This window comes from Sus scrofa, chromosome 10 (genome assembly GCF_054392235.1).
Source record: "Sus scrofa isolate SSC_HxYL_T2T_F1_AM1 chromosome 10, Sscrofa_HxYL_maternal_Yorkshire_Landrace_v2.0, whole genome shotgun sequence".
Lineage (NCBI taxonomy): Eukaryota > Metazoa > Chordata > Mammalia > Artiodactyla > Suidae > Sus > Sus scrofa.
In genome coordinates, this window is record NC_139392.1 from 59,209,508 (window position 1) to 59,231,808 (window position 22,301).

The 22,301-nt window shown below is 44.8% G+C and overlaps 1 protein-coding gene across 4 annotated transcripts in view; it reads left to right on the top strand.

Annotated features, from left to right (window-relative positions):
- DCAF12 (DDB1 and CUL4 associated factor 12) overlaps window positions 1-21,653 on the top strand; it is a 44,144-nt gene extending 22,491 nt beyond the window's left edge. Inside the window, exons 3-9 of one of the 4 annotated variants that reach the window (XR_014817774.1) lie at window positions 3,781-3,987; window positions 6,337-6,397; window positions 10,569-10,762; window positions 12,043-12,624; window positions 13,056-13,950; window positions 15,927-16,105; window positions 16,630-18,758. Coding sequence is in view for 3 of the 4 variants with exons in the window: in XM_021064687.2 (XP_020920346.1) it covers window positions 3,781-3,987; window positions 6,337-6,397; window positions 10,569-10,762; window positions 12,043-12,108; window positions 13,788-13,950; window positions 15,927-16,105; window positions 16,630-16,788 (1,029 nt within the window). In the remaining variant the exon portion in view is untranslated. Of the gene's footprint in view, window positions 1-3,780; window positions 3,988-6,336; window positions 6,398-10,568; window positions 10,763-12,042; window positions 12,625-13,055; window positions 13,951-15,926; window positions 16,106-16,629; window positions 18,759-20,521 lie in introns of those variants that run through there. The other 3 variants (XM_021064687.2, XM_084979875.1, XM_021064689.2) reach the window with 3 other exon arrangements.
- The last annotated feature ends 648 nt before the right edge of the window (window positions 21,654-22,301 follow it).

Genomic DNA, 22,301 nt, shown 5'->3' on the forward strand with positions numbered 1-22,301 from the left:
TTGTTTCTTTTTTTTTTTTTTTTTTTCTTTTTTGTCTTTTAGCCATTTCTTGGGCTGTTCCTGCAGCATGTGGAGGTTCCCAGGCTAGGGGTTGAATTGGAGCTGTAGCCGCTGGCCTATGCCAGAGCCACAGCAATGTGGGATCCGAGCCGCCTCTGCAAACTACACCACAGCTCATGGCAACACCAGATCCTTAACCCACTGAGCAAGGCCAGGGATCGAACCTGCAACCTCATGGTTCCTAGTTGGATTCGTTAACCACTGAGCCACGATGGGAACCCCAGGATCCTTTGTTTCTACAAAGCTTCTAGATGCTTCTTGAATAGCAGTATTCTAGATCATTTGTGGTTAAACTTGGGCAGTCTTTAGATTGACCTGTAGATCCTTGAAAAAAAAATTTAGTTTTATTGGCCCCAAACACAGAACTTTATAATTAGAGGAATCTTAAGGTAGGGCATGGGAATTGTTTTGTAGTTTTTTTGAAAAAAGAAAATCCCCCAGGTAATTGTGATAGTTTAAAAATCCCTGATGTAAGAAGTTCCCACTGTGGTGCAAGGGTTAAGAATCCAACTACAGCAGCTCAGTCGCTGCAGAGGTGTGGATTGGATCCCTAGCCCGGCACAGTGGATTAAAGGATCGAGCATTGCTAAAGCTGCAGCATAGGTCGCATCAGTCCCTGGCCTGAAAATTTCCATATGCCATAGGTACAGCTTTAACAAAAAAAAACTGCTGGTATAGAAGCTAGCATATTTTGGATGCCTTGTCTTACACGACACAGGGGTGTAAGTGGGCAGTTAATTTTGCTTCATTAAACATTTGAGAGGCCAAGTTGGTTAGAGGTGATTTGTTTAAAAGACTGAGAAATCCCACTCACTTTATTGGAAGGTCTCATTCACAGACCCCAAGAGCAAGAAACATCCGTGGATCTCAGAAGCAAACAGCTAGGAATTGGAAAGCCACTAGGAACTAAGGATGTCCATACTTCCTATCTTTTGTTTCCTTTTCTCTGGGGACTGGCTTTGGTGGAAGATGGCCACCCAGACAGTTTGGTTTAGTGCCACCAGACAGTTCCTCATTCCTGAGAGAATTTGAATGACCCAGTCCAGTGTGGCCTCTGGACTGGTTCTCCCTAAGCCAGGAGGGCACCCCAGGACAGTGCTGTGATCTGGAAATCTTATATCGAACTAACTCAGCTACAAGGACCCCTCTGAGTGCAAGGATATGGGGGCCCTCTTACATCGTTGCCCTGGCCCCCTAAAAGATAACTGTAAGTGCTTACTGTGTAGCTCTGCATTTGGGGGGCAGGAGGATAGAACCAAATAGGGTAGATCCCCTCCTCTTGGAATTGGGAGGGCTTAATCGGGAAGAGAGACAAGTAAAGATATTAAATCGGAGTTCCTGTTGTGGTGCAACAGAAATGAATCTGACTAGTATCCATGAGGATGCAGGTTTGATCCCTGGCCTCACTCAGTGGGTTGGGTATCTGGTGTTGCCATGAGCTGTGGTGTAGGTTGCAGACATGGCTCTAATCTGGTGGTGCTGTGGCTCTTGTGTAGGCTGGCAGCTGTAGCTCCAATTCTGCCCCTAACCTGGGAACTTCCATATGCTGCAAGTGCGGTCCTAAAAAGCCAGAAAAAAAAAAAGAAAGAAAGATTTTAAATCTGTAATAAGATCTGAGTATTGTGGGAATTCCCTCATGGCTTGGCAGTTAAGAACCCGACTAGTATCCCTGAGGATGCAGATTTGATCCTTGGCCCCACTCAGTGGGTTAAGTATCTGGTGTTGCCTCAAGTTGCAGTATAGGTCATAGATTCATCTCGGATCTGGCACTGCTGTGGCTGTGGCATAGGCTGGCAGCTGCAACTCCAATTTGACCCCATGCCTGGGAACTTCCACATGCGCCAGGTGCGGCCCTTAAAAAAAAGGAAGAAAGAGGGAAAGAGGGAGTTCCCGTCTTGGCTCAGTGGTTAACGAATCCGACTAAGAACCATGAGGTTGCTGGTTCGATCCCTGGCCTTGCTCAGTGGGTTAAGGATCCGGCATTGCCATGAGCTGTGGTGTAGGTTGCAGAGGCGGCTCGGATCCCGAGTTGCTGTGGCTCTGGCTTAGGCCACCAGGTACAGCTCCGATTCAACCCCTAGCCTGGGAACCTCCATATGCCGCGGGTGTGGCCCAAGAAATGGCAAAAAGACAAAAAAAAAGAAAAGGAGAAAAAAGTAAAAAAGATCTCAGTCTTGGGAGCCTACAAGAGAGGAACTTAACCAACCTGGACATAAGGGAATAGTCATAGAGGACATGTCTGAACTGAGTCATGAAAGATAAGTACATGATGACCAGGTAAAGAGGAGGAGGAGAAAGGACTACTGGCATTGTGAACATCATGAGAGTGAAAATAATATTTCATTGAAGATTTTTGTGTGAATAATAATAATAATAATAATTTCTTTCAAGTTCTATGGCAGGATGTGAAGCTAGAGATGTAGGTAGGGCCACATTGAGGGCAGTCTCTTGATTCCATGCTAACGGGCTTGCATTTAGGTAAAGAAGAACCATTAGATATTCTTTAATTGACATGGGAAGAGTTCCATTTTTATGAAGATGAGCGATTATAGTATGGAGAATAGTTTTTTGTTGTTGTTTTTTATTTGTTTTTTTCCTTTTTTGGCCTCACCTGCAACATGTCCCAGGCCAGGGATAAAATCCTAGCTGCACCTGCAACCTGTGCCATAGCTGCAGCAACACTGGATCCTTAATCTACACTGTGCCAGAGCAGGGATCAAACCCATGCCACTGCAGAGACAATGCCGAGTCCTTAACCTGCTGTGCTACAGCAGGAACTCCATGTGGAGAAGAGTTTTGATGGCCTTGCCTGAAGGTACAGAGACTCCTGTAGTTGCCTAGAAGAGAGAAGCTGGAGAGGAAGGAGCCAGCTGTAAGAATATTTAGGAGGTAGGTTTGGCAGGACTAGCTGGGAAGATGGGAATGAGGGAGAGGAGGAGTCTAGCATGAATAGCATGAGTTGAATTTTGGAGAGTGAAAAGGAGTTAGTTTGGTACAGAAGTGGAGAAGAGCATTTCAGGCAGAAGCAGCAGCCTGAGCAAAGGCCTAGAGGCATGGAACAGAATGTGTGTGTGATAAGAGGTAAACAGTGAGATAGTAATATTTCTTACCTTGTCTGTGTCTCAAGTCACTCTAGCAAACCTGGTAATGTTTATAGGTATGTCTAATGCTGGGTGTGACACGTTTTGTTTTTAAGTTTGTATGCATGGGTAGATAAGAATTAGATATGTAAAATATGTCCTAAACTGACAGAAAACCTTTTGTCAGGTTCATTAGGTCCCTAGTCTAATGCAAGTCCTTTTATCTATCTATCTATCTATCTATCTATCTATCTATCTATTTTTTACTTCAGTTGTGGAGCACGAAAGTTCCATGACCAGGGATGGAACCTGAACCATAGCGGTGACAATACCAGATCCTTAACATATTAGGCCATCAGGGAACTCCTACAAGTCCTCTTTGGAGCCATCTTTGAATCCCAGGCAGAATTTACTTCTTCCTGTTATGTGTTTATGTAGCAAGTTATCTGTTATGGTTTCTTATTTTCATGTTTCATTTGACTCATGTGGCCCTGACCATGCCTTTAATAATTCCCAGGATCTAATGCGTAATAGACATTAATTAAATGTTTGGTGGATGATTGAACTGGATGTTGCTACCCAGGGTCAGCCACACTGAAGAGAAATTGTGTTCAGCTTCTATATCCCTTTTCTCTTGTAGCTGTTTGTAGTGGATGTCCAGACAAGCCAGATCACCAAGATTCCCATTTTGAAGGACCGAGAGCCTGGAGGTGTGACACAGCAGGGCTGTGGTATCCATGCTATTGAGCTGAATCCCTCTAGAACACTGTTAGCCACTGGAGGAGACAACCCCAACAGTCTTGCCATCTACCGGCTGCCTACACTAGATCCTGTGTGTGTGGGAGATGTAAGTTTCCCCAGGAATTGTAGTTAGAGGTAGCCTTGTTTTTAAACTGAGCTCAGTAGGTAACATGGCTCATCCTCCCACAAGCCACCTGGGAAGGGATAGTTTCCGCTAGATTTCTGCTAACTCAAGGGGCACAGTGGTATAGTATGGGGGTGGAGATTTAAGAATGGGGTTTGCACACCCTGCAAGGAGTATCAGGTATGTTGACAGAGCCTATGTTTGATAAAGGGGTGAACCACATGCCTCAGGGGCAGCAGCAGTGGGTTGATGTCTGAGTCCACATTGTTTCCACATCTCTAACTGCCTGTGGTCAGCGAGCAAAGTTTATTAAATCATTCATTCAGCAACTATTTTTGAGCCTTCTGTGGCCAGACATTGATTTAATTTATTTTTTATTTTGGCCCCTCCCACAGCATGTGAAATGGAAGTTCCCAGGCTGGAAATTGAACCTATGCCACAGCAGTGACCCAAAAGCCTCTGCAGTAACAACACTGGATCCTTAACCTGCTGGGCCACAAGGGAACTCCTAAGCATTGTTTTATTTTTTTTTATTTTTTTATTTTTGTTTTGTTTTGTTTTGTTTTGTTTTGTTGTTGTTGTTGTTGTTGTTGTTGCTGCTATTTCTTGGGCTGCTCCTGTGGCATATGGAGGTTCCCAGGCTAGGGGTCTAATCAGAGCTGTAGCCACCGGCCTACGCCAGAGCCACAGCAACGGGGGATCCGAGCCGCGTCTGCAACCTACACCACAGCTCACGGCAATGCCGGATCGTCAACCCACTGAGCAAGGGCAGGGACCGAACCCGCAACCTCATGGTTCCTAGTCGGATTCATTAACCACTGCGCCACGACGGGAACTCCCTAAGCATTGTTTTAGACACTGGGGACATAGCAGTGAATAAAACAGACAAAGCCCCCACCCGCTTGAAGCCTGCATTCAAGTGAAAGGAAGCAAATAAACCAATATATAAACCAGCAGATACTTACTAGCAGTACGTCAGAGTGTGATAAGTGCCATGGAGAAGAGTAAAGGCAGGCTAAAGGTAGAGAGTGTGGAGGTTGCCATTTCAGAGGAGAGTAAGGGAAGGCCTCTTTGATGATAATGATGGTCGAGCAGGGAGACGAAAGGAAATGAGAGTGCAAGCCATGCTGATGTCTGGAGGAAGAAAGTTCCAGACAAAAGGAGCAGCATCAAGGTCAGTTGTAACTCTTGTCCCAGGAAGCAAGGGGGAGAGAGTGCTAGGATGAGATTGGAGAGATGAAAGGTGGGTAATTGCGTAAGAGCCCCAAATAAGAAATGCAGTGATAGAATACTAGAGCTAGGTCCACTGGACTTGTTTATTGCCCACAGGAATTCGAGATTCATTGAGCTTCTCAGGACAAGTTAAAGATTAGAGAATCATGCCATTTGAGTTGAGATCACCTGAGATCAGAATTGTAGTTTTTAGAAGTTTCCTAGTGGCTCAGTAGGTTAAAGATGTGGTGGTGTCACTGCTGTGGTGTGAGTGCAATTCCTTTCCTGGGAACTTATGCATTTTTTTGGCTACAGGCCTAGCTTGCCCTCCCCCCCACCAAAAAAAATAGTATTGCTTTTTTTTTTTTTTGGCTGTGCCCAAAGCGTACAGAAGTTTCTGGGCCAGGGATCGTACCCACGCCATAGTCGTGGCCTGTGCCCCAAGTGTAGCAACAGCAGATCCTTAATCCACTGTGTCACTCAGGAACTTCCATGAATTTCAATTTTAATTTTTTTCATTCTGCTTGTTTTTTGACCACTCACTTAGAAGTTCCTGGGTCAGGATTCAAACCTGCCCCACAGCAGCAACCCAACCCACTGCAGTAACAACACTGGATCCTTACCTCGCTGAGCCACCAGGGAACTCCAAGAATTGTAATTTTTAGAAAGATATTTTCTGGAGTTCCCGTCGTGGCGCAGTGGTTAACGAATCCGACTAGGAACCATGAGGTTGCGGGTTCGGTCCCTGCCCTTGCTCAGTGGGTTAACGATCCGGCGTTGCCGTGAGCTGTGGTGTAGGTTGCAGACGTGGCTCGGATCCCGCGTTGCTGTGGCTCTGGCGTAGGCCGGTGGCTACAGCTCCGATTCAACCCCTAGCCTGGGAACCTCCATATGCCGCGGGAGCGGCCCAAGAAATAGCAACAACAACAACAACAACAAAAAAAAAGACAAAAGACAAAAAAAAAAAAAAAAAAAAAAAAAAAAAAAAAAAAAAGAAAGATATTTTCAGTCAGACTTGTATGCTTTTCAGGGGTGTGTGTTGTAATTATTCTTTTACCAATTTATTTTTTCCTTTTTTTGTCCCTCTCTGTACCTATCACTTCCTCTTCCTTCATGAAGGATGGACACAAGGACTGGATTTTTTCCATTGCATGGATCAGTGACACTATGGCAGTGTCTGGTAGGTTGCCCTTTTGAAGGGAGTTCTGGTGTGGCTGGGAGGGAGGGTAGAGTTTGAAAAGGGAGAGTGTGATTGGAAATAGCCCAGTAAATAGACCATCAACCAGGGATCAGGAGACGTTGTTTACATTATTGTCTCTTTTTATTTTTATTTATTTATTTATTTATTTGCTTTTTTAGGGCTGCACCCACAGCATGTGGAAGTTCCCAGGCTAGGGGTCGAATTGGAGGTATAGCTGTCAGCCTGTGCCACAACCATAGCAACACAGGATCCGAGCTGTATTTATGACCTACACCACAGCTCATGGCAATGTTGCGGCTGTGGTGTAGGTCACAGCTGCGGCTGGGATTCGATCCCTGGCCGAGGAACTTCCATGTTTCTTGGGTGCAGCCAAAAAAAACCCCAAAAACCAAAAAACAAAAAAACCTAGGGGGAAAAAAAAAAAGGCCTGAATAGATATTTTCCCAAAAAGGACATAAAAATGGCTAATGGGCATATGAAAAGATGCTCAGCATCACTAATTATTAGAGAAATGGAGTCAAAACTACAGTGAGGTACCACCTTACTCTGGTCAGAATGGCCATCATCAAAACATCTACAAATAAATGTTGGTGAAGATTTGAAGAAAGGGAACCCTAGTATACTGCAGGTAAGAATGTAAATTGATGCAGCTTTGGTCAGTGCTGTCACATGTTTGATCCCTGGCCCAGGAACTTCTTCGTGCCTCAGGTACAGCAAAAAAAAAAAAAATAAACCTAAGAATAGAAATACCACAGCTTGATGTATATCCAAAGGAAATGAAAACACTAATTCAAAAAGATACATGTACGCCAATATTCATAGCACTATGTGTAATGGTCAAGACATAGAAGCAAATCTAAGTGTCTTATGAACAGGTGAATGGTGGGGTATATATACAGAATGGAATATTACCCAGCCGAAAAAAGGAATGAAATTCTATCATTTGCTACAACATGAATGGACCTGGAGGGTGTCATACTTAGTGAAATAAGTCAGAGAAAGACAAAAATTCTGTCACCTATATGTGGAATCCAAAAAAATAAGACAAATGTATAACAAAACAGACTCACAGATAAAGAGAACAGATTAGTGGTTGCCCAGTGAGGAGGGGAGAGGGCAAGATAGGAGTGTGAAGTAACAAACTACTATGTATGAAATAAACAACAAGTATATATTGTACAGCACAGGGAAATAACGGCCACTATTTTGTAATAACCTTAAATGGAGTATAATCTGTAAAAATACTGAATCTCTATGCTGTACACCTAAAACTAATATAATACTGTAAATCAACTATAATTTAAAAATTAAATCTGGAGTTCCCTTGTGGCACAGTGGGTTAGGGATCCAGCGTTGTCACTGGCAACTTGGGTCGCTGCTGTGCTGCAGATTCAGTCCCTGGCCTGGGAACTTCTGCGTGCCAAGGGAACAGCCAGAAAAAAAAATTAAAATCTAAATATTTGTGATAATCCTCCTCTTCTATTGCGACTTTAATTTTGACAGAAGATACCTTCCTGGAGTTCCTGTCGAGGCTCAGTGGTTAATGAATCTGACTAGGAACCATGAGGTTGCGGGTTCAATCCCTGGCCTTTCTAAGTGGGTTAAGGATCTGGCGTTGCTGTGAGCTGCGGTGTAGGTTGCAGACACAGCTCGGATCCTGTGTTGCTGTGGCTCCGGCGTAGGCCAGCAGCTACAGCTCCGATTCGACCCCTAGCCTGGGAAGCTCCATATGCCCCAGGAGCGGCCCAAGAAATGGCAAAAAGACCAAAAAAAAAAAAAAAAAAAAAAAGACACCTTCCTTATAAACTATAGACTCATTATATATCAACATATACAGAAGTTCCCTTGTGGCTTAGTTGGTTAAGGATCCTACTTAAGGTTAAGGTTTGGGTCACTGCTGTGGAGTGGATTCAATCCCTGGCTCTGAAATTTCCAGGCACAGTCAAAAACAGAAAAGAAAAATCAACGTACACAACAAAAAATACTTCCATAATATTCCTAATGTATAATTTTGCCATCTAAATTGAGGAAATACAGCTTTGTAAAAGTACTAATCTTGAAATGCGCTGGCCTCTAAATTGTTACATGTTGAAAGAAGCTGTTTTGGTTTCCTGATATCAAAGTAAGTTAGTACACTTCCCTACCCTAATGATGGAGATGCCATGTGACATACTGATGACATATCATAGAGCGGGCAACATCACATACAATTATGGAAGCTAGTAAAAACACAGTATACTTGTTAAAACCATAACATGTGCAGATACAGTAAGCCTAATTTAGAGGAAAACTCCACAAAAATTGAGAAAATAAACTGCTTCAAAATTTTGCAGGAAGCAGCTCAGTTGGAAATAGTGCTAATATTCAACTGTGCAGGAGGCAGGAAGTATGTTTCTTTTGAACTTTCACTTATGCTTTGTTCACATCCAAATCAGGAATTTCATAGACTAAGAGGTCATTATCAGCAAGGGAGTTCCTGTTGTGGTTCAGTGGGTCACAAACCAACTAGTATCCATGAGGATGTGGGTTCAGTCTCTGGCCCTGCTCAGTGGGTTAAGGATCCAGCATTCCTCTGAGCTGTAGTGTAGGTTGCAGACGTGGCTCAGATCCCACGTGGCTGTGGCTGTAGCTCCAATTCGACCCCTAGCCTAGGACCCCCTATGCCACAGGTGTGGCCCTAAAAAGCTAAAAAAGGAGTTCCCGTCGTGGCTCAGTGGTTAACGAATCCGACTAGGAACCATGAGGTTGCGGGTTTGATCCCTGGCCTTGCTCAGTGGATTAAGGATCCGGCGTTGCCATGAGCCGTGATGTAGGTTGCAGACACGGCTCGGATCCCGAGTTGCTGTGGCTCTGGCGTAGGCCAGTGGCTACAGCTCCGATTGGACCCCTAGCCTGGGAACCTCCATATGCCGCGGTAGCGGCCCAAGAAACGGCAAAAAGACAAACAAACAACAACAACAAACAAACAAACAAACAAAACAAAAAAAAAAAGCAAAAAAAAAAATTTAAGTGCTTCATTATTGTTTCCTAAATCAAACTTTTATATTTTTTAAGCATTCATTTTATCTAGAACAGTCATTCTCAATTCAGGGATTGTGGTCCCTTCAGGAGGTCCATGAACCTCACTGAAATTGAGTGTACAATGTGGTGTTTTTATGTATTTTTCTAGAGAAAGGGGTCTTTAAATTCCTAAGTCTGTCAAAGGGGGGACAAGAGTCAGAAAATGTTAAGTGCCACTGATGTAGAGTGGGAGCTTACTGCCTAATAGCAGTCACCTGCGCATGCATGCCCAAATGACCTGAACATTTGCTTGGAAGATTTACTGGGCTTTATCAAATGTATAATGATCTCTGTGTTTGTTTGCTTGCTTGCTTTTTTTTTGGGGGGGGGGTGCCATTTCTTGGGCCGCTCCCACGGCATATGGAGGTTCCCAGGCTAGGGGTTGAATCGGAGCTGTAGCCACTAGCCTATGCCAGAGCCACAGCAATGCAGGATCCTAGCTGCGTCTGCAACCTACACCACAGCTCACGGAAACGCCGGCTTGTTAACCCACTGAGAAAGGCCAGGGATTGAACCTGCAACCTCATGGTTCCTAGTTGGATTCGTTAACCACTGCGCCACGACAGGAACTCCTGCTTGCTTGCTTTTTAGGGTCACACCTGCAGCAAATGCAAGTTCCCAGGCTAGGGGTCAAATCAGAGCTATAGCTGCCAGCCTACCCCACAACCACAGCAACACCAGATCTGAGCCGCATCTCCAACCTACACCACAGCCCACAGCAGCGTTGGATCCTTAACCCACTGTGCGAGGCCAGGGATCAAACCCACATCCTCATGGATCCTAGTTGGGTTCATTAACTGCTGAGCCATGAAGGGAACTCCTGTATAATGCTCTTTTTTGAAAAATCCTACCAACCACGTTGCACTTAAAGGTTATGTTTTAACTCCTACACCTCAGGTGAATCATCCGCTTGGTGTGGCTATTAAGATGCACACTGCTCTCTTTTCTGCTGTGGACCACCTAGCTAAGCTTCAGCTTACATGAGCATGGTACACAGAGACCTAGACTGAGAAAGCCCATCGAGACTTCTGTGGGACTGTCCCATGGAGAGTTGTATATGTCTGACATCTGTGGTTTTCTTGCCCTGCAGGCTCCCGTGATGGTTCTATGGGACTCTGGGAGGTGACAGACGATGTGTTGACCAAAAGTGATGCAAGGCACAATGTGTCACGGGTCCCTGTATATGCTCACATCACTCACAAGGCTTTAAAGGACATCCCCAAGGAGGACACAAATCCTGATAACTGCAAGGTCCGGGCTCTGGCCTTCAACAACAAGAACAAGGTATGAGCTTGCCAGAGGTCCTCTGAAGCCAGTTCCTCTTGCTTCACCTTCTTGGCTTATGTCTTAGGAGGTGTATTCCTTTTCCCTTCTGCTTCCCCAGGTCAGAGCTTGCTGCATAGCTCGGTTCTGAGCCTACAGAGCATCTCTTGAAGGCTGAGGGATGCTCAGTTATAATCGCTCTGAGAAAGATTATAGCTGAAATTATGAAACTCATTCCTTGCATTGAGCTCTGCAGTATTTCTGGATAGTTCATATTTATGGGTCAACCTCTCAAGAGTTTCCCCTGGGTCACTCTGATTTGACTATCTCTCATTTGCACATGTCTTTGCAGGTGCTTTTATTTTGAGTGTGATTTTCCTGTATGCCTCTGAAACCAGTCACTTTCTTCTCTCTGGTATTTAGTTTCTTTTCATTCTTTACTGCATCTTCTCATCACTGACATCAAGTATTAATCATTTGAGTCAGATTTCCTGAAGCTGGGCTATTAAGTAGAGTGTTGTTGTGGCAACCCAGAGCCAGAAGAGAAGAAATGCTTCTAGCAAAATTTGAATCAGACCACAATTTAAGGGGGTAGTTCCTTTAGCCTCCTATCTCCCATCCATGTTTGCGGCTTAGAGATAGACTTAACTCCCCCAGCTTAGACCCTCCACTTACAGAAGCTCTCACATTGAGACTTAGAAAACTGTCCTTCATGTGTGTGCTTTGCTCTAAACATCCAACAGGATATCATAGACATGATTGCATAGTAAGGGCTTTTTGAACTATGGGTGTCTACATTATTGCTCAAACCCAGACTTGCTTTTTGGGTTCTCTCAAGAAGCATCTTGCTTTAATATGCTGTCCTGGGAGTTCCCGTTGTGGTACAGTGGAAATGGATCTAACCAGGAACCGTGAGGTTGGGGGTTCAGTCCCTGGCCTCACTCAGTTTAAGGCTCTGGTGTTGCCATGAGCTATGGTGTAGGTCGTAGGCACGGCTCGGATCTTGAGTTGCTGTGGCTGTGGTGTAGGCTGGTGGCTACGGCTCAAATTCAACCCCTACCCTGTAACCTCCATATGCCATGGTTGGGGCCCTAAAAAGCAAAAAAAATTAAAATTAAAAAAAAAAAAATGCTGTCCTGCTGTATTCCATAGACTGAGACAATGGGCTGATAATCCCTGGCACCATCATGGGATTGGAAAGAAGAATGGAAAGACCCCAATTTTCAGAGTCATCTGCTGCTTATTGTTGTATATTCATTGCTACCGAGTGGACTATAACCTGTTTTTCATTGCTTTTGTAGGAATTGGGAGCAGTGTCTCTGGATGGCTACTTTCATCTCTGGAAGGCTGAAAATACACTGTCTAAGGTGTGATGAATGTGACTAAGTGGTTTCACCTTATTATTAAAACACTGTACTTCTCCCTCAGCTTTTTCATTCTTATCTAAAGCACCAGTTCTCCAAGAGTAGGCATGTGATTGCATGGGGCATGAAATTCAGAGTCTGGTGTGCCTCTCTTAGAGACATCAGAGGGGGTGAGCCTTTCTTTTTCCAGGGAATTGGCAAGAAACTCCTTCAGCAAGCAGTCCTCTAATTCACAATGCACTGAAGCATTTGCTTATGGATTATTTACTGTTTGTAATGTTGTGATGGAAGGAAATCTTAAATGTTAGGAACTGTTGTCAACCAAAGATCAGTTAAACTGAGATAAACCAGATCTAAAATAATCATGTAAGGTACAGATTTAATTTACAATATTTGCGAACAACTTTTAGGACTGCACCTGAGGCATGTGGAGGTTCCCAGGCTAGGGGTCAAGTCAGAGCTATAGTTTTTATTTTTATCAGTTTTTTGTTTTGTTTTGCTTTTTTGCTTTTTAGGGCCGCACCCACAGCATATAGAGGTTCCCAGGTTAGGGGTCCAATCGGAGCTACAGCCGCTGGCCTACCCCACAGCCACGGTAATGCCAAATCTTGAACCATGATCTGCGACCTATACCACAGCTCATGGCAACGCCGGATTCTTAACCTGCTGATCGAGGCCAGAGATCAAACCTGCATCCTCATGGATATTCGTCGGGTTTGTTACCCCTGAGCCACAGCGGGAACTCCTGCCCAGAAGTCTTTGCTGCTTGGAGTTCCCATTGTGGTTAACAAATCCGACTAGGAACCATGAGGTTGCGGGTTTGATCCCTGGCCTCACTCAGTGGGTTAAGGATCTGGTGTTAATGTGAGCTGTGGTGTAGGTTGCAGACACGGCTCAGATCCCACGCTGTTATGGCTGTGGCGTGGGCCAGAGACTACAGCTCCGATTAGACCCCTAGCCTGGGAACCTTCATATGCTATGGGTGCAGCCCTAAAACACACACACACACACACACACACACACACACACAGTCTTTGCTGCTTATTACTTCTGTGATAGACTCTTTTTCAAGAAGAAGCAATGCTCAGAAATCATTGATTCCTTCACATCCCAGCAGCCTCTGGGCTCTGCTGCCCTTGCTCGGTGCCTTTAGGCACCACTGAGGATTGGCTGAGTGACAAGGATACAGGGTTAGGGCTGATGGGGTTACCTGGGCTTGAGCAGTCCCATGAGCATGCTTTCTGCCCTGAACAGCTCCCATCCAGTGGGAGTCAGGCTAGGCATTGCCAGAAACCAGCTTCTTTACCTGAAGGTCTGTGAGAAAGGTAGTGCCTCTTTCTGGCAGAGAGAAGGGAGTGGGACCTTGCTTTAGTGCCTCGAGGTTATCCCTGGAAATAGCCTAGTTTTTGGTCTCTCTCTTTCTGAGTATTGAATTCCAGCTTGACCTTTTTTTCTTAACTTTAGCACCTGTATCTTATTGTTGATTATTGTCACCCTTTCTTTCCCTTCCATACTTCGGGGTGGAGCAGGGCGTGACTTACTCAACTGGGGCAGGTCTTTTTATCTCTGACTTTGTGTGGCTTGTGTGAGGAAAGCCCACAGAGGTGAGCATCTGGGAACAGTGCAGGGCCCTGTGCTCTGTGGTAACGCCATGGGTGCATCTCTCCTTTCTCTCTTTTCAGCTCCTCTCCACCAAACTGCCATATTGCCGTGAGAATGTGTGCCTGGCTTATGGTAGTGAATGGTCAGTGTACGCAGTGGGCTCCCAAGCTCATGTCTCCTTCTTGGATCCACGGCAGCCATCGTACAACGTCAAGTCCGTCTGCTCCAGGGAGCGAGGCAGTGGTAAGAGGTCCCGTGTGCCCCTTAGGCTTCCAGCTGCCATGTGAATGGGTTTTGACCTTTGGTTTCTTTATGGGTTTCCAAACAAATACTTTATGGCACCTGGTGGGGGTGTTTAGTGACACAGAGGGAAGCTTGAATACCTGCATATGGCAGCAGAGCTCCAAATACCACTGACAGATGTGTAGCCACAGAAGCCATTGGTGGAAACCTGTGTTCAGGATATTAGTGGTGTCTGTGTTCTCTCACAGAGCCCTACTGAATGTCCTGTGGTACTTCTTTGCTGGAACCCCCCTGAACTGTACAGTTCATTTTGTGCTAAGGGATGATGTGGGGTGAGGAGTTTACAGAGGGCCACGAGGACATTTTTAGGAGTGATGAATATGCTTGTTGTTTTGATTGTGGTGATGGTGTTATGGATATATACACATGTTAAAACTTCAGGTTATAGAAGAGTTCCCTGGTGTTCTAGTGGTTAGGATTTGATGTTTTCACCTCTGCAGCCTGCATTCAGTCCCTGATCTGGGAACTGAGATCCCACATGAAGCTGCTGCTCATTGCAGGAAAAAAAAAAAAAACTCCAACAAAAAACCAAAAAAACTTCAAATTATATACTTTGAATATATGCAGTGTATTGTATGTTAATTATACTTCAGTAAAGCAGAAGAAGATATTTATTTGAGATCAGTGGGTGACTTAGGTTTCAGCCTCCCTTTTTTTTTGGGGGGCGGGGTCTTTTCTAGGGCTGCTCCAGCAGCATACAGAGGTTCCCAGGCTAGGGGTCCAATCAGAGCTGTAGCCACCGGCCTACGCCACAGCAACTCAGGATCTGAGCCTCGTCTGCAACCTACACCACAGCTCACGGCAATACCAGATCCTTAACCCACTGAGCAAGGCCAGGGATCAAACCCACAACCTCACGGTTCCTAGTCGGATTCGTTAACCACTGCACCACGATGGGAACTCCCCAGAATCCAAATTAACCAGCTTAACAAAGTGTGTTTTCTTCATCTCACATTGTCCCCCTTCTCATGCAAAAACATGACTATGTTATCCTGAGAGTCCTAAAAGGCAGTGTGGATTTCAACTTAGCTTCTCTCTTCAAGCAGTAGTTATTTTTGTGCAAATGTTGCAAAGATGGCCTTTGCTTTGGGTTTTTTGTTTTCACTTATAGTTGAAATGCTCACATTTTAGAACAGGGAGAATAATGTCTGTAAGGAGACTGGTGAGGGAAAAAATAAACAGGCTTGGCCAGAATGATGTCTACCATACAGAATTTCCAGAGATTTTGGTTACTATTTACAGGAGTAGCTTTCATACTTAATAAGGAAATCCTGATTTCACAAATATTAGTGAGCACCTCATATGTACCTAGAGACAACTTCATATGCAGTGCACTTATTTGATCCACAGATAGAGCAGATGTATTTTTCCCTCTGACTCAGAGTGATTAGACGACTTGTCTTAAATTCACAGTATAAGTAAGAGACAGTGCTCCTTTGAATGCTTCAGTTCTAGGCTGTTTGCCACCCTCATAACACACCTAATTCCAGATAAAGACCTCTGGCAGTGCCATGGTAGTGGTTTTAGGTCAAGTACAAGAAAGTTCTTGTTAATGTAATGATTTATAAATATGTAGATTACCCTCAGTTTTAGCATGGGTTGGAAATGTATAATGGCGAAGAGCTTAGAGTTACGAAGATGACTTCAGAGTGAGTCTAGGAGTGGCAAGGAGGTTCCAGGCATACTTATGGTTGGGCCAGAAGCATCTTGGGCATCATCGGGCTTCTGGTACTTCTCGGAGGCTCATGGAAAGGTTCCTGTTAGCGTGTGCATGGGCACTGTGGCATCAGGGTTCTGGCTTTTGCATGAGCTGTGTCTGCCTTGGGAAGAGCACTGTGGTATTTAGGGTGCCATGTGAACTCTCTCAGAGAAATTCAGGCTAGCAGAATTTGATTGCTGTACTTTTTCTCTCTTAGGGATCCGGTCAGTGAGCTTCTATGAGCACATCATCACTGTGGGCACAGGGCAGGGCTCCCTGCTGTTCTATGACATCCGAGCTCAGAGATTCCTGGAAGAGAGGCTCTCAGCTTGTTATGGGTCCAAGCCCAGGCTAGCAGGGGAGAATCTGAAACTAACCACTGGCAAAGGCTGGCTGGTGAGTAAGCCCCTGCCGGACAGTGACCAAAAAATTGTCTTCACTCTACTCACCCACTCCCACCCCTGCTGACACACTACCTACCCACATAGTTTTTTCACTAGTAAGAGGCACTCTTCAGAGCAGAGAAAGGCACTTTCCCTTGATTTTGTTTTTGTGACTGCTTGTCTGTGGGAAAGCAGAGGCCCAGTAAGACATACCAGTTGACCCAGGTTAACCCCCAGGTGATAATAGAGCCAGAAGAAGAAGGAACCTCCCACTGAGGCTGCCAGTGAATTCTTAAAGCACTTGGTTCCAGCAGTCCTGAGACCTTAGGTTTACATAGCAGTTCTTCAGCCTGTTTGGCTCCTCCCTCATGTTCATTTGGAAAAATGAGGCCCAGTTCCCATAAACATCAGTCTCCTGGTATCAGGTTATAGCTATAGGACCTTCTCCTCTTAAGGAGCCCAGGAAACATTCCTCTCCCTTCTTTCCCCTTTCCTGCCCCATGGCAAGTGCTAATAGAATCTCTCTTTTTCCCATAGAATCATGATGAAACCTGGAGGAATTACTTTTCGGACATTGATTTCTTCCCTAATGCTGTTTACACCCACTGCTACGACTCGTCCGGGACGAAACTCTTTGTGGCAGGAGGTCCCCTCCCTTCAGGGCTCCATGGAAACTATGCTGGGCTCTGGAGTTAATGACAACTAACTCTCTTCCAAAATGCAGAGATTTACACTAACTTCCATCCTCAGTTTCCATTTCTTCTTTTGATTTTTCTCCAGTTGTGCGAGGCCCTCATATTTTAGTGGGAACAGCGGAGTTTGCCTATAGTTGAGGCACTTGACAGAAAGAAGCTCTGTATGGAAATCTAGAGTCTTTTGATTCTTTCCTTTTTTCCATTTTTGGTAATCAGAATTTCATTTTACTGTCTTTTCTTTCTGCTTTTCAACCAAACGTTGTTAATTCCTGTTTGTATTTTTTCTTTAAGTGACACACACTGTCCCCTCTCTGGCTTCTTTAGGCTGACGTAGTCATTCTTAATTCTCACCCTTACTTCACTCTTCAGAGGTAGGGCTTCTTTATAATTATATGGTTGCTGTCAGACTTTCTGTGAAAGTTTGGGGGCTGTGTGTGTGTGTTTGTGTGTGAGTGTGAGAGAGAGAACTTGTGTGCCTGCAAGTACAGTGTGTCACTGAAATTACCTGGAGTGAGGATTACTGTAATTAAAATATTTATAAAAGAAACAACTTTATTCACAGAGACCAGCTTTAGGACTAGTCTTTATCTTGTTTTATACAGTCTAACAACACTTATTATAGGAAGTAAAAACAGAAAGGAAAACCCTTTGAGTTAGATTGCAAGTCCTGGGGACTCTGATACCAGGTCTCCAAAGTAATCCATCTCCCACCTGCCTTCCCATCAGTGTGTCCCCCAGTTGAGAACATTTCTGTGTCTGTGTCACTTCCATTTCAGTTTCCCATCTGCTTAAGTCAGTTGCCACTCCCCTAAAACATCAGGGTCTCCATCCAAGATGCAGCTCTGGAGGCTGCAGAAGGGTTAGTAGGACTTGGTAAAAAGAACCTCCATCCCAGCCCCCCTCTCCTTCCTCTCAAACAAGACCTGATCTGATTTCTCAGGGGCCTGGAGCTGGGACTCTCAAGTATGCTAAAATTCACATACTCGGTCCTCTTGGCTTTGGGGAGAAACTTCTTTGCCTTTCTTCAAATCTCCTCAGTGAATTTTTGCTTTTCTTATTCAAAACTAGGTTCAGTCCTGGAGGGTGGGAATGAGCAGGGCATTTATCTCTGTGTAGCAAGTGCTTCATGTGTGGAACATTTGTTTTCTTAATACAGTGGGGCTGGGGTTGAAGCTACTACCCACCCCCCAACTCTGTTGGCTTAGCCCAGGCTGGTGATGGGGTGGCCTACAGCCAGTGACGTTGTGCATGTAAAAGCATTGATGTGATTAGTAATTTGTTCCTCCCTTGAACTGTCTCTTTAGTCTGAGGTTTTTAGACTTCCAGGCAACTGACTGACCGTGATGTCCAGTTATTCCTTGCTTGTTATGCATCATGTTGCAGAACAGCTGTTACCACCCACAGATTCCTCCTCCATTCTAAGCGCATACTCTGCTTCTGTCAGCAGCCCATTCTGGGGAAAGGAAGTCATATTCCTGCACTCCAGTTTTGAAGTTGCTCTCCCACTTATCCTCTTGGGTGGAAGTGAGGAGTTTGAAAAAAAGAGTGTGTTCTCCTTGGTGATGGGGGCTGGTGCCAGAGGGTAGGAGGGGCAGCAAGTCCACTATGTCTTGGTGGTACAAGACATACACACAGATTCTAGAACTCTCATCTTCTAAGCTAGCGACACATAGGTGCTATCAACAGGGAATTAAGCAAAATGCTGGATGCTACAGACCTTTTAATTGTCTTAATTTTTTTCTATTATTAAACTACAAAGCTGTAGGTTTCTTAGTTCTCAGAGAACTTCTCTCGTTTTTAAACCGACTTGTATATTAAAAAAAAAAAATCTTAAGTAGGATGTTTTATACTTTTGCCAGACCCTCTTCTGTGATGGGTAATGCGTTTGATTGTTTGAGATTTTGTTTTTAAAAATGTAGCACTTGACTTTTTGCCAAGTAAAAAAATAAACAAATATTATTCCAGTGCAAAGTGATTTGAGTATGAATAGCCAGGAGGCAGTAGGAAAGGCCCCAAATGACCAGATGAAAGGCCAGCTTGGGGTGGTAGGATTCCTTGGAACAAAAGAACACAAAAGTTCCCTCAAGGTTTAAGGCATGTCAAGGGCAAATGCTAAGACCTGCTTGTTCCCGGTCTCGAGCTCTGGGATCTGACTGAGATTGGATATGCCCTGAGGGAAGTAGTATGGTGCTTGGAAAAACACACTGGAAATGAGGGAGCATGCTAGTCCTTGCTCTAATAACTATGGATTTGAGTAAGGTGACCAGCTCCTCTTACATAAACCAGGGTTGGTGATAGATCCCATCTGCTTCAGTGGAGGGGACCCCGAGAATGACTGAGAAAGTGGCTGTGGTGCCCCAGGAACAGACGATCATTTTTTTCGAAGATGGAACCACGGATCCTGCTGCCCTTTGTAAGAGGGGGACACAGCATTCAGAGTAGTGATGTTCTTCTCAGAACCTATGTGGGGCTGTGGCTAAAAGATAGCAGAATGCTACCACCCTCTTCACAGTCATCTCTGGAAGGCCTGGCAGGAGCCAGGCAAAGCAGTCACATGGCCCTTGTTCCTTTACAGGGCAAGCTGAATACAGCTGCCTTGAGGGACTGATTCAGAACATGACTCATGTGGGCACCTACCTACGTGATAAAAGGCTGCAAAACAAGAAGGGGCAGGTGACTGAGCCAGAGCAATTGAGGAGACTTCCTAGAGGAGAGGAGTCACATCTGGAAAGGGACTGGAATTAGCCTTTCCCAAGATGAGATTTTCAGAATCCCAAATCCAAGGAATAGTAATTGGTGTGGGCAAAATGTTCCATGGTCAAATTATTTTGGGGAGCTGCAGATTGAACAGAGACATGCTTCTTCACAACCTCAGGTTTTGGGTTACCATGAGACTCATGTTCTTGGAACATGCTCAGAGAAAGGTGACAGGGGATGTGGGGAGGGCCTGGCCTGGACCTCTGGCCTCTGTGGAATCTTGGCCTTGCTCCCACTTTCCAGCCAGTCTTTGCTACAAAGTGTGTATCACAGAAGGGCTTTGTGGACTTTATGTGGCCTCTCCCTTTTCTGACAGCAGTCCTGACTCGCAGGCCATGAAAGAACTTCCTTGTTCTCAGGCACATGCCTCATTCCAAATGATCTACTGGCTCCTCCCATACTCCTTTGGATCATTTTTGGCTTTAGACACTCACTTATCCTCCATCCCTGCCGCTCTAGAAGTTGATTAACATTCACCCAGCCCATTAATTTAACTTACAATTAAATTTATTCTTTTTTTTGCCTTTTTTTTTTTTTTTTTTTTTGCCTTTTAGGGCCACACCTGAAGCATATGGACGTTCCCAGGCTAGGGGGTTCAATCAGAGCTGCAGCTGCCGGCCTACACCACAGCCACAGCAACTTGGGATCCGAGCTGCATCTGGGACTCACTGCACAGCTCACAGCAACGCCATATCCTCAACCCACTGAGCGAAGAAGCTAAACCCTCATGGATACTAGTCAGATTCGTTTCTGCTGTGCCACAAGGGGAACTCCCATTACCTTATATTAAATTTAATAATGTTCCTAATAAAGCTGAAGCTTGCCAGTCCAGGGCTCATCTATCCAGAGGCCACACAGACATTTCCTAGAGAGGTACCCAGAAAAAGTCAGGGTGTCAGAACTCTTGGCTTAGCCTTGGGGTCAGTCTGGTAAGAAACTATTACCCAAGTATTTTTTTTCTTTTTCTTCCTTTCTAGTTGGCTGGAGCTGGGAGACAGCTTTGTAGGGTGGAAGAAGAAGAATTACTCAATGTTTCTTGTCTTTAGCCACATCTCATTTCATGCTATTATGCTGAGATGTCTGGAAGTTTTGGGACAGTAGAAACATGGGCTTCTAATTCTGGGACTACTGAAGAAGACAAGAGAAAGTGCAGGTTTGTTAGCTTGGTTCTTCTGCCCTCACTTCAGGATAGAAGTGAGAAATTTGTGTCTATAAACTGCCCCTAGAGAGAGAGGTGAGAACTGAACTCAAGATGAGTTCAAACGCTTCTGATTCAGCTCTCCAAGACAGGTATGCGCTGTTCTCTTAAATTTCCCCTGGGTTGAGCCTCACATCCTAACACTCCTCTTGATTAGTGAGTAATTGCCAAAGTCAGAATTTTTAAAGGATAATAATACTCATTAACTGAGCTCAGAGTCACATGTTTACTGTGTTTCTTGTTAAGCAGTATTCAGAGCTATAATTAACATGCCTAGTGCTATGAACAGGAAGAAAACAAATGATCAACTCCTGTCTCAAAGAAAATAGACTTCCCTCAGTCATAGCTACTTTTTTCTTGGCAGCCTGAACAGAGGACTGGAAATAATAATGTGGCTTCTTTGTCCTCCAGAGTCAAGGCCGTTTGTCGATGCAGAGAGCACTGCTGGGTACCACGTCCTGAAGTATGGTGGTTTGGGCCCTGTAATGTGTGGCTTACCTGAGAAACTCCTTCCCTACCACCACCAAAACCACTCTCTCTGCTTCCCTAGGCCCTTCTGCTAAAAACGAAAAATGATTGCCCCAATCACCATATTTAAGTTTCCACCATTACATCTTTTTGTAAGGGAGGGGAATGTTATGTTACTGATTAAAGATACTACTGTTGGAGTTCCCATTGCGGCTCAGTGGATTAAGAACCCGACTAAGATCCATGAGAATGGGGATTCCACCCCTGGCCTCGCTGAGTGGGTTAAAGATCCAGCATTGCTGTGAACTGTAGTGTAGGTTGAAGATGCAGCTGGGATCCAGTGTTGCTGTGACTGTCGTGTAGACTGGCAGCTGCAGCTCTGATTGGACCCCAGCCTTGGAACTTCCATATGCTGCAGGTGCAGCCCTAAAAAAAAAATACAATATACTACTGCTATTTTCTGAAGGAGGGGGATGCATACCACCCCCAATGCCAACTGCTCAAGATAAGTGTGTACTAAGGGGGGAGGATAGTTCTACTGCTGCTCATGGACATGACTTTAAACAAGTCTTTTCCCCTCTCTGGACATCAAGGATTTTTTAAATTTTTATACAGTGAGGAGTTCAAATTACATTCTAGATGTCTTAGGGTTTTTTTTGTATTGTTTTGTTTTGTTTTTCGAGGGCCTCACCCGAGGCCTATGGAGGTTCCCAGGCTGGGGTAGGATTGGAGCAGCAGCCACTGGCCTACACCACAGCCACAGCAATGCCAGATCTAAGCTGCATCTGTGACCTACACCACATGGCAATGCTGGATCCTTAACCCACTGAGCAAAGCCAGGGATCAAACCTGCATCCTCATGGATGCTAGTCAGATTCATTTCCACTGAACAATGATGGGAACTCCTCCACACTCAAACAGGAAATCTCCTGTTTCCACGACAACTATTCTACTGGTGCAGGGAAATCTAAGAAGAATAGGAAGTAATCCAGCATTTTTGTCCTCAAAGCAGGTAAATACAACAAGATCTGTTAAATTTTTGTTACATGGGTCTTATAATCTAAACAGTTTCTAATAAAGCCTTGGGAAGT